Genomic DNA, 15,612 nt, shown 5'->3' with positions numbered 1-15,612 from the left:
CAGTGGCAAGGTGCGTGTGCCGAGGCAGCCCGTGGAGGAGCTCCAGCCAAGGGTTTTTCCCTCCCACTCTCTTTCCCTTCTCTCCTCCCAGAAAGGCGTGTTGTCCATTGCAAAAAAAAAACAAAAAGTCTAGCTATTTGTCTATTAAATTAAATTAAGTCCTCATTCTTTTTATTGTAATATATTTGGCCTTCAATTTTTTTTTCTCAATTTCATCCCTTCACAATTGATTTTTGTATCAGATTTAGTTCTTATTCTTTTAATTGTAATGTATTTGGTTTTGAATTATTTATCAAGAATTGTTTTTTCAATTTCATCCCTTTGCACTTGGTTTTTATATCAGATTTGATCCTTATTTTTTTAATTGTAATGTATTTAGTCTTGAATCCTTTATTGAATTGATTTGTCTTTGAATTTCATCCATTAACATTTTGTTTTTATATCAAATATGGTACTCATTTTTTTTTATTGTTATTTTTAGTTGTTCTTATCCCTTTCTAGATTGAAATTATTTTTCAATTTCATCCCTTATAATTTAATTTATTTTATTTTTATGTCAAATTTAGTTATCTTTCTTTTTAAATCTATATTTTTTTAAATTAGTTTTTTTTTTAGTTTGTTTTTTTCAAGTTCATCCCTAATTATTTTTGGTTGGTTATAAGTTTTACATTGTTATTTTTTTATATTTGACTTTTATGTTGTGATCCAGTTTCATGATTCATATTACAAAATTCTAAAGGTCAGATTAGGCCTGGCTTCAATTATTTCTTATTATTTTTAAAAAATTTCATCTGTCTTCATTGAGTTCATTGAAACTGGTATTATTTGTTTTATTTATTTATTTATTAATTTGATTTTAAAAAAAATTTGACCTTCAATTCAATATTTTTATTTGTTCTCTTTTTTTTTTAGTTTGCAAATGAGGTTTTTATTCTCTTAAATGTTATTTTTTTTATCATTCAATTTTATGTTATTTTATTATTTAATATTTTAATTATTGAGATATGGTCTTCTAGGTTTTTTTTTTTTTTTTTATTATTGTTTATAAGTTCTGCTAAAAAATTAATATGAGACAATAATCAGGTTACAGCCGTTGACTTGGTTAATCTAAGCCAACCAAATCCTTATGTTTTTTAAAAAGAAGAAACTCTCCGTTCTCTCTTTTCTGTTCTCTGTATGTATGTATGCATGAATATATATGTATATATGTATGTATAAATCAGAGAAAGTTGTGATTTTGCATCCCTTCTTGTCGACAATCTCTCGGTGATTCCTTTTCTATCCTCCTCTTTCATCTCACATTGGAGACGTTAGTCCTTAAATGTGATTCCATTTCTTATCTTCATTTTTTCCAAGGTGAACTTTTGATCCCTATACTATCTACAGATTTGGAGATGTTTCTGAATATAGCAAAGTGAGCTGTGAATTGGTTATAGTGATTAATAATAATTTTATGTGTTGAATGATTAGGGTTTTCGGTGCTGTGATTGTTTGTTTCATTCATTCATTGTTGCTTCTTTGTGTTTATTCAATTCTTGCAGGTTTCTGTGCTGCAAAAGTGAAGTGAATGGATGGGAAAGTCTATATTGCTGTGTGAGCATGAATTAGGGTTTCATATATGGATGATTCTTAGTTGTTGCAGATTGCTGTAATTCATACGAGTTTTCTGAGTCAGTGATTGGAAGAGTTTCTTTAACTTAAAAAAGAAACAAAAATTGAGTTGAAGGGAGTTCTTGGGAGAATTGGATGGGGAATAAGCTGGGGAGGAGGAGACAAGTGGTGGATGAGATGTATACAAGACCACAAGGTCTATATCCTCATAAAGATGTGGATCATAAAAAGCTAAGAAAGCTCATTCTCGAATCCAAGCTTGCCCCTTGTTTTCCAGGGGACGAGGACAGCTGTTATGATCATGAGGAATGCCCCATCTGTTTCTTGGTCCGTGTTTCTATCATTGTGTTTCTATCTAGTTTCTTTCTGTCTTTTTCTCCCTCAAGTTCATTTTGGTTTTTTTGGCGCATTTCCTTTGTGTTTGGTTGCTTGCAAAGCTGAAGAAAAAGGAAGGAACTTTTTTTTTCCTTACATTCGCTTTAATGTTTTCTTGAAAAATAAATGAAGTATTTGATTGATTCTTTCCCTTCTTTTTGAGAGACCTAGGCATATTCTTTTATATATACCATTTTTCCCCCTCTCCCATTGTTTTGTTGGTGACCAAAGAGAAATAATCGATTTTATAAAGCTAAGATTTAATGGTATTAGACCCTGTTGTACTTTGTTGGTGTGACTAACCTGGCCCTTTTGTTTTGTTTTTGTCTTAGTATTATCCAAGTCTTAACCGATCAAGATGTTGCATGAAGTGCATCTGTACAGGTAATTGATTAATTGGCAATTGAGTTCTGCAATTTGACATATTATGTTAGTTATTCAAATCATATATGGAATTTGAGCTGTGTTCTTTGTACAGAGTGTTTTCTGCAGATGAAGAATCCTAATTCAACCCGGCCTACTCAGTATCCTTCACTGCAAATTTTTTAATTCAGTTGCATATTTTGTTTAATTTGATTGTCATCGTCTTATTATCCTGAAGCCATATTCCTATGCTTGCATTACTTAACATGATCAGATGTCCATTTTGCAAAACCGCAAATTATGCTGTGGAGTATCGGGGTGTGAAAACAAAGGAGGAAAAGGGTTTGGAGCAGATTGTAAGATTGATTGGCCTTTGTAACCGTAATTTTTGTTATTCTATGTACTCTGTGCCAATACTTTCCTTATATTGGTTGAGATTTATATGCATTTCTTCATTTTCTGCAGGAAGAGCAGCGTGTTATAGAAGCGAAAATTAGGATGCGACAGCAGGAGCTTCAGGATGACAAAGAGAGAACGCAGAAAATATCAGAAGTGAGTTCCTCAAGCACTATTATTGCTCCAGGGGAGCTTGAATGTGGGCCAGCAGCTGGTATTCTCCTTTTGAAGCTCTGGTATCTACTGCTTGTATGCTTATGTTATGGTTATTGTGATGGTTATAAATTTTCTTCTCCTCCCCAATCATCTCCCAGTTCCATCTGATAAGGCTCCAGTGGAAAGTGAGGAAATTGTTTCGTCTCAATACTCAATCAGACATCCTCTGCACTCTGGAGGGAACAGGTATATTGCATCTCTAGTTTCTTTCCCCCAACAAGTTCTTGATTCAGGTTAGTGATACAGGTTCTTTTATGATTTTTGTGAGACAAAACAATTACAAGGAAGACGAGATGTTTTATCCTGTAAATTGTGTGCTGTACATTTTCTTTTTTTCAAAGAACAATGTTGTATTCCCAATTTTTGTTGTTGTTGTCCTTTAGAAAATGCAACATTGTGGGTGTTCTGTACTTTTTGATGATATGATATCCTGTCAACTGCAGAGATTTTTTTCATGGGTGTAGCAGTTTATAGGTTTGAAGAAGCTAGTTTTACAATATACATTCTCTTGATAGTTAAGTGTTCCATCATCTAATTCATGCAAGGTTCAGTTGTATATATTCTGAGGTATGAACATAGGCTAGTGTCTAAAGTTCTTGCTTCATCCATTTAGAGGTTGAAATATCTAGTGAAAGAGTTGAATGGGTTTCCTGTGGTGATGGAGTGAGAAGGGAAGAAGATGGCAGTTTCACATCTGCTTTACACTATTAAGACTCAAGAAAAAACAAAAAAACAAAAGCTTCATTGCATGCTGCAGCTCATTGAGACTCGAGTTGTTTTTTAATCAAGGGAGGGAAGAAGTTAGAATTACTGTAAGCTTTGTTTTGGTTTAATGACTTAAATTCTAAATCAAAGATGCAACATTTGTTATCTCACAACACTGATTGCTCATTACTCAGATTCAGTATGCAATGGGATGATTTTATTTGACACTTTTGTATAGATTTGATCACCACCAGAACTCAGAATAGCACGCTTAATTTCAAATTTCCTGTTTAGCAGTCTGTTATATAAGGCTTAATAAGATGTTTGAACTGATTCTGATTTTCTTCCAGATTGCCATTGTTCTAATTTATATATCAAATGTTCATTAAATTGTAGGGATGATGAATTTGACCTGGATCTTGAGGATATTATGGTAATGGAAGCAATTTGGCTTTCCATTCAGGTAAATGGTCTCTGATTGATTTCCTCCAACTTATATGCAACATTGATTTTATTTGACTTTTATACCTCTTGTATCTGATTGGCTTTTTGACATGTATCAGTCCAACATTATCCACGCACCAGCTACAACTGATTACATCTTACCTGTCTAGGAACTGAATGTGATTTATCATTTTCTATACACCAAATGTGATTTATCATTTTCTATACACCAACATTTAATGATCACCAAATTTATAATAATGGCTATGAGAGAGTACCTTAGAATCAATTCCTGGTAGTTAATGTAGAGGTGATGATCACCCATTTATAATTATGCCTTTGAGAGTACGTTTGAATCAATTCCTGGTAGTTAAAGTAGAGGTGTGTAAGAAACTGAAGCAATTTTTGGGATGCTCTTGCAAAATTGTCTTGTTTGACATTGCTGCTAGCAATGGATGCTCTTGATTCTCATTCAGAGCTTAAACAAATTCCCTCAACTATTGTGGTTGTGATTTAAGTTCCAAAGTAAATGGTCTCTTTTATGTCTCATCAAGCTAACATTTGCTAATTTGGTCAGGATTCTTTCTGTGTTTTCCAGATCACCTCTCATAGTGGGTGAATGAAATTTATGATGTTAACAACAATACATAGGACCAAAAAATGCCAGCCTGGTGCTTTAAAAATAACTTGTCACATGTTCTAATTTACTTTTCAGTTCTTTGTATGTTCAGAAAATGATCACTTCAAAGGATTTGGACCTTTGCCTCTTCAGTTTTGCAGCAATGGTCTTTAGGTCCCTTTTTATTGTTTTTGCTTTGCCTTTACCTTTTCCATTGCCTGTTTCTATCTTAATCTTGCACATTTGAGTGTGCAGGAAGGATCCTGGCATTTATCCATAGTAGTTATTATAGCATTACATATGGATTATTCATGCTATAAGATAATTTTATCAAGGTACTTATTGGATCAATAATATATTAAAATGATAATATGAAAAAATGTGTAAAGTACAATTAAATATAATGAAATAAGTACGAAATTTTATGTATTGGATTGCCTACCCAGTAGAATTGTTGAACAAATCTTACCTAAAATAATTTAGATCTAAATTTATGAAGGATATTTTAAAATTAATGTAATTTAGTAATTAAACAGCCAACATCATCCCCCACAAGAATTTAGAGATATCATATTCAATAAAAGTTTTTAGTAGTATGAAATTAGATGGATATTTTTGTGTGATTTTGTGAGTCATCTGAATCATGTTTGGGGTAATTGTGCCTAATAAGCAGAATCTGTGGTGTTATTATTATAACACATTCTATTTTTGAACTAATTTAATATAATTGTTGCAATTTATGGAGGACTTCATAATAAATACAGTGGTGCTGTTAGGAAATAATCAGATGAGATTGTTAATATTAGGGATATGCAGACTTTTTAAATATTAATAATAATAACAAAAGAGAAATGTGCAATTGAAATTTTTCTTTACTCTTTAGAGGATATCTTAATATTTTTATAGAACATCTTAAAAGGTGCAGAATATAATGGACAACATTTCAAAAGCATCATACTGCATTAGAAATATCATCTGTGTGTTTATGGTTTCTTTTTCTCAATGTATGTGTATATTCAAGTCTCTTTTACTCTTTGTATCTATCATCTAGTTTGTGGTCAAATGAATCAACCATGTTTCATTTCCTGATTATATAAATTCATAAACTTTTGTAGCATTGCATGTAATTTTCTTTCTTATTATTTTTTGATATATAAAAATCTGATGTTATAAAATCTAAAGCCAGCCATTTTATAAAATTTTTATATCTGAGAAAAAAACATAACCCAGCACCTCAGTAGAAATCATAATAAGAATCACACCACCTAAATTATTGGAGTAGAGAGATCATAATTAAAAACAAAAATTCAAAATGGAGAACAAATTAGATTTATCTGGTAAATAGATGTGAGTGCCCAACAATTGAATGATACATCATCAGTTATAACTAGTATCAAACTCATTTAGTCAGTCCCTCTCTTTCTCCATCTGTCATGGCATTATGTTTCATCAGATACTATACCACCTATAGCTTTTCCTTCCGACTAACAATTCTTCTCATCTGTAAGCACTGTAACCAGGCACTGTGTCTTTTTTATGATAGCTGGGTTCTTATGCATATGGGCATCTAGATGTAGCCCAGTGAACAAAGGAAAATAAGAGGTTCAATGAAAATTGGAAGCGTTTCAAAAAGATTCCCAAAAAGAGATAATCATAGCCAGACCAATAGAGAAAGTAATTTAAAATTTAATGCATGTTATATCAGCAAAAAAGGAGTTACTTGATGATGTCTAGAATGGAGGCCAGTTGAAGTTATTAAAAGAGGTGCTGCTTACAAGTATTTCTGGTTTGTTGGTGCCTAAAACACTCTGTAATTATTGTAGGCTTTCCTCATAATGAACAATAATATTTGTTATTGTTATTGAATTGCTTTCCATTCCTTGCTGTGGTATTGAATACTCTTTGCATATCTTTTTTTCTTATTCTTCCTAGAGAAGCTCAGGTTTAGGAATCCATTGCCTCTATGTGTGTGTGTGTGTTTGTTTAGGGGAGATATATTTTTGACAAATAAAGTTGAAAGCTTGTGCTTTTGTATATAGATGTAGATATGGATGAGAGACATTTTCTGTTGTCTAATATACACTTGGATGCACCCGCATGCATGCATGTGGTCCTTCTAAGGTGCTACTTTGGCAACTAAAAATTATGGGCATGAAGACGTGTTCATACAAGTATGCATGATCTAAAGAATGTTCTGTTTGCTATTTTAGCAACCGAGCTGTTCTTGTCTCTGATATTGACATGGGAGATTTGACTAAGTTCTATTCCTTGTCTTGACAATTGACTTAAGATCTTAACTTACTCCAGGAAAATGGAAGACAGAAAAATCCGCTTTGTGGTGATGCTGCGCCATCCGAACAATTTATCATGGAAGCACGCTATGCTTCACCAGCAATGGCACCCCTGGCTGGATCATCATCCCCTTCTGGAGGTCTTGCATGTGCTATAGCTGCTCTTGCTGAGCGTCAGCAGATGGGTGGGGAATCACTTGTTCACAATAATGGAAATATGCCTTCATTCAACATGCTTCCAAGTACTAGTAGCTTTTATAACAGGCATGTGCAGGATGCAGGCGATTACTCTCCTGTGCAGAGCTCTAGCAATGTGCTGCCAGATTGCAGGATGATTGTGACAAGGGATGATGGGGACTGGGGTGTGGATCGTGGATCAGACGCCGCTGAAGCTGGGACCAGTTATGCTAGTTCTGAGACAGCAGAAGATGCTGGTGGAATATCTGCCCTATTACCCCCACCACCGCCAGATGAAATTGGGGGGAGCTTTCAGAATGTCTATGGACCCATTGAGAGTTTTGAAGAGCAGATGATGCTAGCCACGGCCGTTTCTCTTGCTGAGGCGCGAGCTATGTCAAGTGAACCCCAAAGCGCATGGCAATAGTTTTCAGGGATAAGCTGCAAAAGTTTGAACAAATGATGCTGGCGAAGGCTTTTCAGCTAGCTGAGTACCAGGCCAGGGCAAGTGCACAATGCGTGCATGCAACTGGCTCAAAGATTAAGGTAGTGAAGATTCTTTCTCTACAGTACCACGTATAGTTGTTAAAGGAAAAGGTATTGTTTTGGTGAATGAAAGGTTGTTTGGTAAACGATATTCACAATGAATCCAAGTCACAAAGTCCTTTATTTTCATGCATCTATATCATTTCTTAGCTTGTTCGGGAGTCCCAGGGTAGCAAAAATCTTTTTTTTTTTTTTTTTATTTTAATTCTTTTCCATAATTAATGAACAAAATTGAAGAGTAGATTTGATTCGATATCATCATAGCTCCCCCCTATTGATATTGCAGAATCCTAATCCTAATCATTGGTTTTCAACTATCGATTTGGTTGGTCATTAGCCACTGCCATCCCTGGGGGAGGGCCGGGAACTTGCAGGTGAAGTTATATAATAATCGAATTCGTCAAGAACTTGGAAAGAAACACGATGAAAGATGCTAGGGATACTGGTTAATGGAAGAACTGAAAATGAATCTTCGTGCTAAAACAGGTGTCTGATGATTTTCAACACAGGGAATTAACTGCTCACACCTTGCCTTCTCTCCCGTTCATATGAAAAAGACTAGCAGTGCTAATCTCGTGAGGAGGCCAATGGTGGTCTTCTTTCTACAAAGCATAAACGGGCTTACAAGTTGGGGCAAATGCTACGGTGCTCCCAGTAACTATGTATGTATACATGAACCCGTTAAGAGCTAGACCCTTCAAAATAAAAACCTCTTTATAGAAATTCTTAGATACCCAGCAACTCCTTCAAGGGGGAGAATTTGAAAACAAAAGAAAAACAACTGACAACTCTTATGTACGAGGATCGACAGATTTGGGCTGAAAGCTTCCATATTTCTATGCTGGCCCAGGACAACCTCAATGAATGTGTGACTCAATTCATTCAATGTGGGGGGAAAACTTAAATTTGTTTGAGTTTATCCGTTGTTGTAAATAGATTGAGAATCAACACAAGTCAACTTACGAAACAGGCAGTTCTAAATTATTCCAACAACAGGCAATTTCTTACATGTTTGCTTCCTTTTCTTTATTGAAGGAGTAGCTAGACAGTGTTGGGTCCTATAAGAGACATGGTTTCCAAAATTCGACTCAAAGGCAGGTTCAACCGAAGAAGAGATGTTGTTTGTGATAGGGAATGTGACTATTTTTTTATAAGCAAAATAGAGCCTGTTAAACAAGCAACCCAAAGGGTTTTGAGTTCAACAAATCCAGCATACAAAAACAAAAGAATCCAAGGCAACATGAACTACAAGAATCACAAGACTGCAGATTAAAACAAAAAGGGTATGTAACTTGTTCATGCAAGTTACTTGAATCTTATGGATTCCCATGTCTGCATCTCGTATGTCCTATTTCCAAAGAAGATTGAGTTAAGGCCGTGTAGACTCAAGTAATGTTTGCTGTCACAAGAAGATTGAGCTCATGGCACATAATTTATTTCGTTTCATAGGGGAATATTTAAATGCTTCAAGAGCTCTTGCCTTAACCCTTCACATTTAACTAGGAAGGGTTGAGTTAATATTCTGTAAAAAACGCTTGGATTACCTTGCGGGGGCCTGGCTCGGAGATCACTGAGTTTTTACTTCAAATTGCCTTTTGATTCTTTTCCACCTGTAATCGGACTGGGATTCGGTAATTCTGTTAAGGATTTTCATTTGGTTTAAGTTTCCCTTTTTTTAGGTTCCGACACAACAGTTGCTTGCTGCTCTTGAACAAACATTGCTTGAGGTTATCCAATGCCGAGATCAAGGTCAGAGAATACTAGCCTGTTACCATTTCTCCCTAATATAACTGTTGGATTGAGTTCAAGACCAGAAGACTGGCAGAAATCTCTGATGGTCATGTTTTGTCTGCTGTTTTTTTATCAGTGGCTGTTGCAATATGTTTCCATGAATTTGGATTCATGCCTTGTAATCGGGTCAGCTCGAACTTATTTCTCTTTGATCATTGGTTTATAAAAAACTATCTATTTATTATCTATTATTATTTATTAATTAATAAAAATTATATATATTTAAAGTATGTATATGTACATGATAAATATTAATTATATTGTATTTAAAAACTCTAAATATTCTACAAATATATTTACATGATTCGAGTTATGTTCGGTATATTTTAGATTTATATATCAGGTTAAAAAAATATCATGATCATCTACAGGAGAGCGAGCTCATCACCGAGCAAATCGGAACCATTAAATCAAGCAGTATCTGGAATTCCAAAGATTGAAAGCATAACATTAAGCACCCAGAGCCACAGGAGATAATTGGTTTGGAACGGCCGACCTATGGTTTCGAGTGGATATATTTTCTTATACAATATTTTCCAAAAAACTTTTATCAAGGAAAGGAAGCAATGCTGGCATGCAACAAAATCATTTGCTAATCATCCTCATCATCGCTGTCATAGTTCTGGCATAGGGATTGTAGACCATTGCTTGGATCATTAGCTGTACTCTGCTCTACTTGTTTATTCTCCTCTGGCTTGTTACGGTCAGAAACTGCATCTTGTTTCTTTTTCACAGATATCCTGATCAACGGGGATCTAAATTTAGGTTTGCCATCATTTTGAGTCCCTGAAGCACTTGAATTTTCTGTTGACAACCAAGGAACATGAATGTCAGACTAACCTAGAATTTCATAATAACAGATGGATGTAACAAGTTAAACAAAAAGTACTAATCTTAAGATGAACACTAATTGATCTTGGTGATATGTAAGAAATCAAATTTTCTAACATACATTTGGAGTACATTAGCATTTGAAGAATATTCTTTTGCATATAGCTTTAATAGCATCTATTTGGGACAATAACATGCATGTTTCTGAATATGCTAGACCTCTCATGAAGACCACCAGAAAGGCAGTGAAACATTTTGAAATCAAATATACCTTTTGTGCAGGAGGTGTTTGATATTTATCAGAAATCAGAAATCCACTGAAAATTTAGTCACGGAAGAAAATTTGAGAATACTGTAGCTATCTATGTTCTTGCCTCATAATAGTAGTAGCATTAATCAAACATCACAGTCAATCTATCATTATTACCCAATGAATAGCTCCATCAAATCTCAACAAGGAATTTATATATAACTTATCTTTTCATTCATTGCTTCTAAATATGAACTCTAATTGCACTTCAAGAAATTTGGTTCTGAACAATATATGGAAGGGAAAGGTAAAAGATGACATAAAGTACCTCTGTTATTTGAGCTATCAGAATCACTAGCTTTTGTTAGTGAATCCGTTGGTTTACTTGAAACTTCATCAGCAACCTTCCTCTTCTGCATAGCATGCACACAAAAAGTCATAAATTACCATGTTGGAAGTTTGATACATTACAGATGAAAAGAAGGGGGGAAAGGCAAACATAAATGGTTCAACAAAGCTCATGATGAGTGCAGTAGATGAAATGCTTCATAAAAACTGACGAAGTTAAGGCATGATGGCAGATGCACCAAGACACAATGCTTGAAGAATGTGAAAGGTCATACAGACAGACTGTATTTCTGATAAATGACATTCAGGTAGGCTGCTCCTCATGTCTGATTGAATAAGGACTCAAAATTAGTATGCTCCCAAAAAGTCACTATCATAACATTATATTTGAACTGAGATCTCAAGAGAGATGGAAATGTTGGAAAGTAGGACAGAAAATGGAGGAAAAGGGCTAATTTTTTATCATTTGGTAGAGTGAAAATGTGCAAGTACAGAAGATAACAGTGGCAATATCAATATTTTCACGAGTATGTGCATCATTGTGAAATATTCATGTATATTATATATCATCCCAGTCTTCATATATTGATCCACCTGTCATAATTAGCTCCACTCCTGCTATGTGGCTTTACAAATTGTATTGATCTAGGAACCAAATCGTAGGTTACATGACCAAGATTCAGGACCAGTGAACCAACAGCACAGGATTAGTATACACCTTTGCATACCTTGATCTATCTCAATTCTAAACTAAAAATTCATTCTGAGAAAAGTTGATTTCAGTAGGATTGATAGAAACAGTTCAGATAGATTATTGAAGTTTGGAACTAAATAATTGAATATTTCTATTTTTCAATAGATAAAATCCAAAGCGCACACTCTAGCTCATTCCTTGGTATTTTGATTATACAGAGAGATACATCTTTTTTTCCAAAGTCAATGCATCCAAGCGGAGTTGTAATATTTCCAAAGTGATCAACCTCACTCAAAGGTCAAAGCCTCCATACATACAACAGTTAAAGGGGTACAATAGTCATATTTGCAAGTAAAAGTATGACGATAATAGATTTCACTTGAGATTAACCCCTTTTCTCAGACAGAAGTAAAATATTTGTGTTCTACTAAATTATACTGATGGGAAAAATTGCCCGAGGTAAAGAATGCATGTGAAAAAATTTACAACTATAATTGGATCTCTTCTCATATTTTCCTTTAATAATTAGGCACAATATATTCCAACCATTCACTTTTTTCTCTTACTTCCAGAAAGTAACCTATAAAAAGAAAAGGAAGATTTACAAGAATCTCATACCTTCAACTTATCACTTGACATGTTAAAATCTTCATTGTCATCAGAATCTTCATCTGAAATTCTTCGAATAACCTCTGTTTGTCTTTGCTTTAAAATATAAACACAAAACAAACCATTTTAGGACCAACTAGTCATATAGAAGGGAGGAAGGGGATGCAAATGAGCAGGTCTGGAAGGAAACTAGCAAGTAAAGAAATTGAGTACTGACTTGGAATAATGATTTTATAAGAGCTTCATCCTCTTCCTCCAACTTCCTCTCCTGTCAGCAAACAAATCCATTGCCAGATTCAGAATAAGGCAGTACAACACAGAAATGAAAAGGCAAATGTCCCGAGAAAAGAGCAAGCAAGCATTATTCCTGCAACTAGAATCTCTACTTTGGTTTTCACACATTCACATGTAACGTTATATGTAAATGCAAAGAATTCAAATTATGCTTTAGTGCTTTTCATTTTAATGGGCAAATTTATTCCTATGGAAAAGATTTAAAAGGAAAAACTATTGAATAGCTTAAAACTCGTACCTTTTCAGAAGCTGTGCGCTGCAAAGCCTCAAGCATTGCATCGACACTGACAGTAGCATGTCGAGACTGCAAAAATGAAAACAGAATCAGTACAGGATGACAAAGAAGACCAAAACACAATAATTTAATGAATAACATCAAATCCCACGAACCAATTAATTACCTTCATGGACTTCATTTCATCAAGTGCAGCAAGAATGTCAATCTCTCTTTTAGAATCCAAAGTTCTGTTCTCCAGTGATTTCATGGCATCCCCCATCTCTTCTGCAACCCTCTTTTTCTTTTCAGTGTCCAGTTCCTACCACCCCCAACAACATTATTCTCCAAACTAAAAATTCTCACAGACAAACAACAACCAAAGTACAACGTTGAAACTAATATATTTTTACCTCATCCTCGGCACGCCAAGGTTCAAAATTCCGCGTGGCACCACTTTCGACTGTGTAATCCGAGTTTTGAGGATCTGTCTTCATTGCTAGCTCGGCCGAACACCTCGTACATTTGAAGTAAAATCTAAATATTTGTATTCCTAAATACGTCTGCAAAAAAAAAAAAAAAAAAAAGAGAAAAGAATCCTTCCTAAACACTACCAGTAGAAATAAAGAGAGACAGTAAATTAAAAGAAAAAAAAAATACCTCGCCAATGACATCTTCTTTGCGAGAATTAAACTTGGTGCCTTTATAGATGTAATTACCACAAGTATTGCAACGGATGCTCATAGGAAGCATCATTCGGACCTTTATCTGTTGGTTCTTGGGTCTTCGGATCCTGGGTAATTTCGATGGATCAAAATCTGGTGGGTAGTACTTGTTTAAAACCTTTCTTTCTCCCATCTTCTCTGCTTACTTGCTTCTTCTCGCGACAACCACAAAAAAGAAAACCCTGGTTACTCAGATTTGTGTTTGAAATTTGCTAATTGGTTTTCCAGTAAGAAAGATAGAGAAGGCTACAAGGAAGGAGCACAGCTGCTCCGTCATATAGTTTATTAACTAGTTTTTTTTTCCGTGCTACTGCCACGGTGGAATTTTTTTTTTTTTTTATCAACCATAAAAAAAAATATTAAAAGTTAAAAATTTGATTTACATTGGGCTGAAATATTGTTTTAAATATTTATGGTAACACCGATTTATATATATATATATATATATTTTAAACATAGCAATACATTACATTAAATTGACTTGATCAATTATGGTTATTTTAGAAAACTCGTAATATAGATATGTGATAATTATAAAATTATAAAATTCACAATAAAACAAAATAAAAAATCTAATTACAACTAACCACATATTAAAAATAAAATGTCAAAAACTAATAATAATAAAAAAAAATAACTTAAATAAATCTACATAAATAGTCAACACAACATTTTAAGATGAGAAAATTTTCTCAACCTAAAGAAAATAAAAGTTAAAGAGATGCTAGGACTTTTAAATAAGTAAAAAAAAATTCAAGACCTGAATCATTGGTTTGATTAAGTTTAATAAATTTGTTAAAAAATAACTTAAATAAATCTACATAAATAGTCAGCACAACATCTTGAGATGAGAAAAATTTTCTCAACCTAAAGAAAAGAAAAGTTAAAAAAGATGCTAGGACTTTTAAATAAGTAAAAGAAATTCAAGACCTGAATCATTGGTTTGATTGAGTTTAATAAATTTGGTTAATATATATATATATATATATAACCCAATTTAATAACATGAAAAATCGCAACCCATAAAATCCTATATGTTAAAGCAAGAAACTCAATCCTCGACCAATTTAATTTTGAAGGATAAAATTGAAAACAAAATAGTAATAAAAGGAATGAGGACCAAACATTTTAAAAAAAAAAAAAAGAATAAGGATGAAATCGCAAAAATAAAATAAAATTTATAAGTCATCACAAACAAAAAAAATTAAAAGAATAAAGATCAAATTTGAGAGATTAAAAACTAAAAAAAAAAAAACTTTTCAATTTAAAGTAATTTTTTGAAAGATAACAAATAAAACATGGATTAAATCTAAAGAGGAAAGAAGTTCAATGATTGTTGTGATTTTTTCATAGACAGCACGTAAATCAAGGCATAATCACTATATATACGCCATCTAAAAAGGAAAAGAACACCAAAATACATCAAATAACACGATGCAACAAATGCTTGTACAATAAGAGTCAGCCACACATGTCGTCTGAAGGGGATGGAGTGATTGTCTGCTATGCATGCGTCAACAACCTTTTGTTTTTGTTTTTTCTGTTTTTTATGTATTAAAAGACAACATCATCCCCTGGACCAAATAATTATTGCTAAAAAACCATATGAAAATGACAAATTTGCCCTTAAAAAGATACTTTGAGAATTTTCATTTTAAAGGTGATAGAGTCATTGCACTATTCTTAACAAAGTGAAAAACCAAGAATGGCCCTAGTCATAATTAAGTGGAATTTTTCCTTTAAGGATACTAAAGTAAATTCACTGCACAAAAAGTGTATGAAAGGACATAAATGTCCCTCAACAATTGTAAATTGACAAATAAACCCTGTGAAAATATAAATCTATCCTTGTAAGTCAGTTTAAATGTTTTTTTAGGGGCAAAAACATAATTCCAATATTATAATCCATAGTGAATAACGCCTATTATACAATGTTTTTCCCACACGAAATATACTACATTGTAGGTCCACATTATTTTTCAAGCAAAATATTTAAATGTTGCAATCATGTTTTTAAAAAAGAAGAGAAATCCTATAATTTTTTCATAATTAAAATTTTAAAAGAAGAAAGAAAAGAATGAGGTTCATCATTATAGGCCTAGTAAATCAGGCT

The 15,612-nt window shown here is 33.5% G+C and overlaps 2 protein-coding genes across 3 annotated transcripts; one reads left to right on the top strand and one right to left on the bottom strand.

Annotated features, from left to right (window-relative positions):
• The first annotated feature begins 1,086 nt into the window (after positions 1–1,086).
• On the top strand, positions 1,087–7,872 carry LOC118035045 (E3 ubiquitin-protein ligase DA2L). 2 transcript variants are annotated; one of them, XM_035040526.2, is made up of 9 exons: positions 1,087–1,356; positions 1,542–1,938; positions 2,319–2,370; positions 2,465–2,510; positions 2,624–2,705; positions 2,815–2,959; positions 3,060–3,147; positions 4,063–4,129; positions 7,037–7,872. In XM_035040526.2, exons 2-9 carry the CDS (start codon positions 1,747–1,749, stop codon positions 7,622–7,624), a joined length of 1,260 nt encoding a protein of 419 aa, XP_034896417.1. In that variant the 5' UTR covers positions 1,087–1,356; positions 1,542–1,746; the 3' UTR covers positions 7,625–7,872. The 2 variants fall into 2 exon arrangements, with proteins under 2 accessions (XP_034896417.1, XP_034896418.1); XM_035040527.2 differs by having other exon boundaries at positions 1,087–1,414.
• Positions 7,873–9,956: 2,084 nt separating this feature from the next.
• Positions 9,957–13,763, bottom strand: LOC118035049 (uncharacterized). The gene is made up of 8 exons (XM_035040532.2): positions 13,435–13,763; positions 13,188–13,337; positions 12,962–13,096; positions 12,799–12,864; positions 12,484–12,534; positions 12,276–12,362; positions 10,944–11,028; positions 9,957–10,338 (listed from the first exon to the last, which is right to left on the bottom strand). The coding sequence occupies exons 1-8, from the start codon at positions 13,630–13,632 to the stop codon at positions 10,127–10,129; spliced, it is 984 nt and encodes a 327-aa protein (XP_034896423.1). The 5' UTR covers positions 13,633–13,763; the 3' UTR covers positions 9,957–10,126.
• Between the last annotated feature and the right edge of the window lie 1,849 nt (positions 13,764–15,612).

The sequence above is a fragment of the Populus alba genome, chromosome 11 (genome assembly GCF_005239225.2).
Source record: "Populus alba chromosome 11, ASM523922v2, whole genome shotgun sequence".
In the NCBI taxonomy this organism is placed as follows: domain Eukaryota; kingdom Viridiplantae; phylum Streptophyta; class Magnoliopsida; order Malpighiales; family Salicaceae; genus Populus; species Populus alba.
This window is presented reverse-complemented; position numbering and strand designations above follow the sequence as displayed.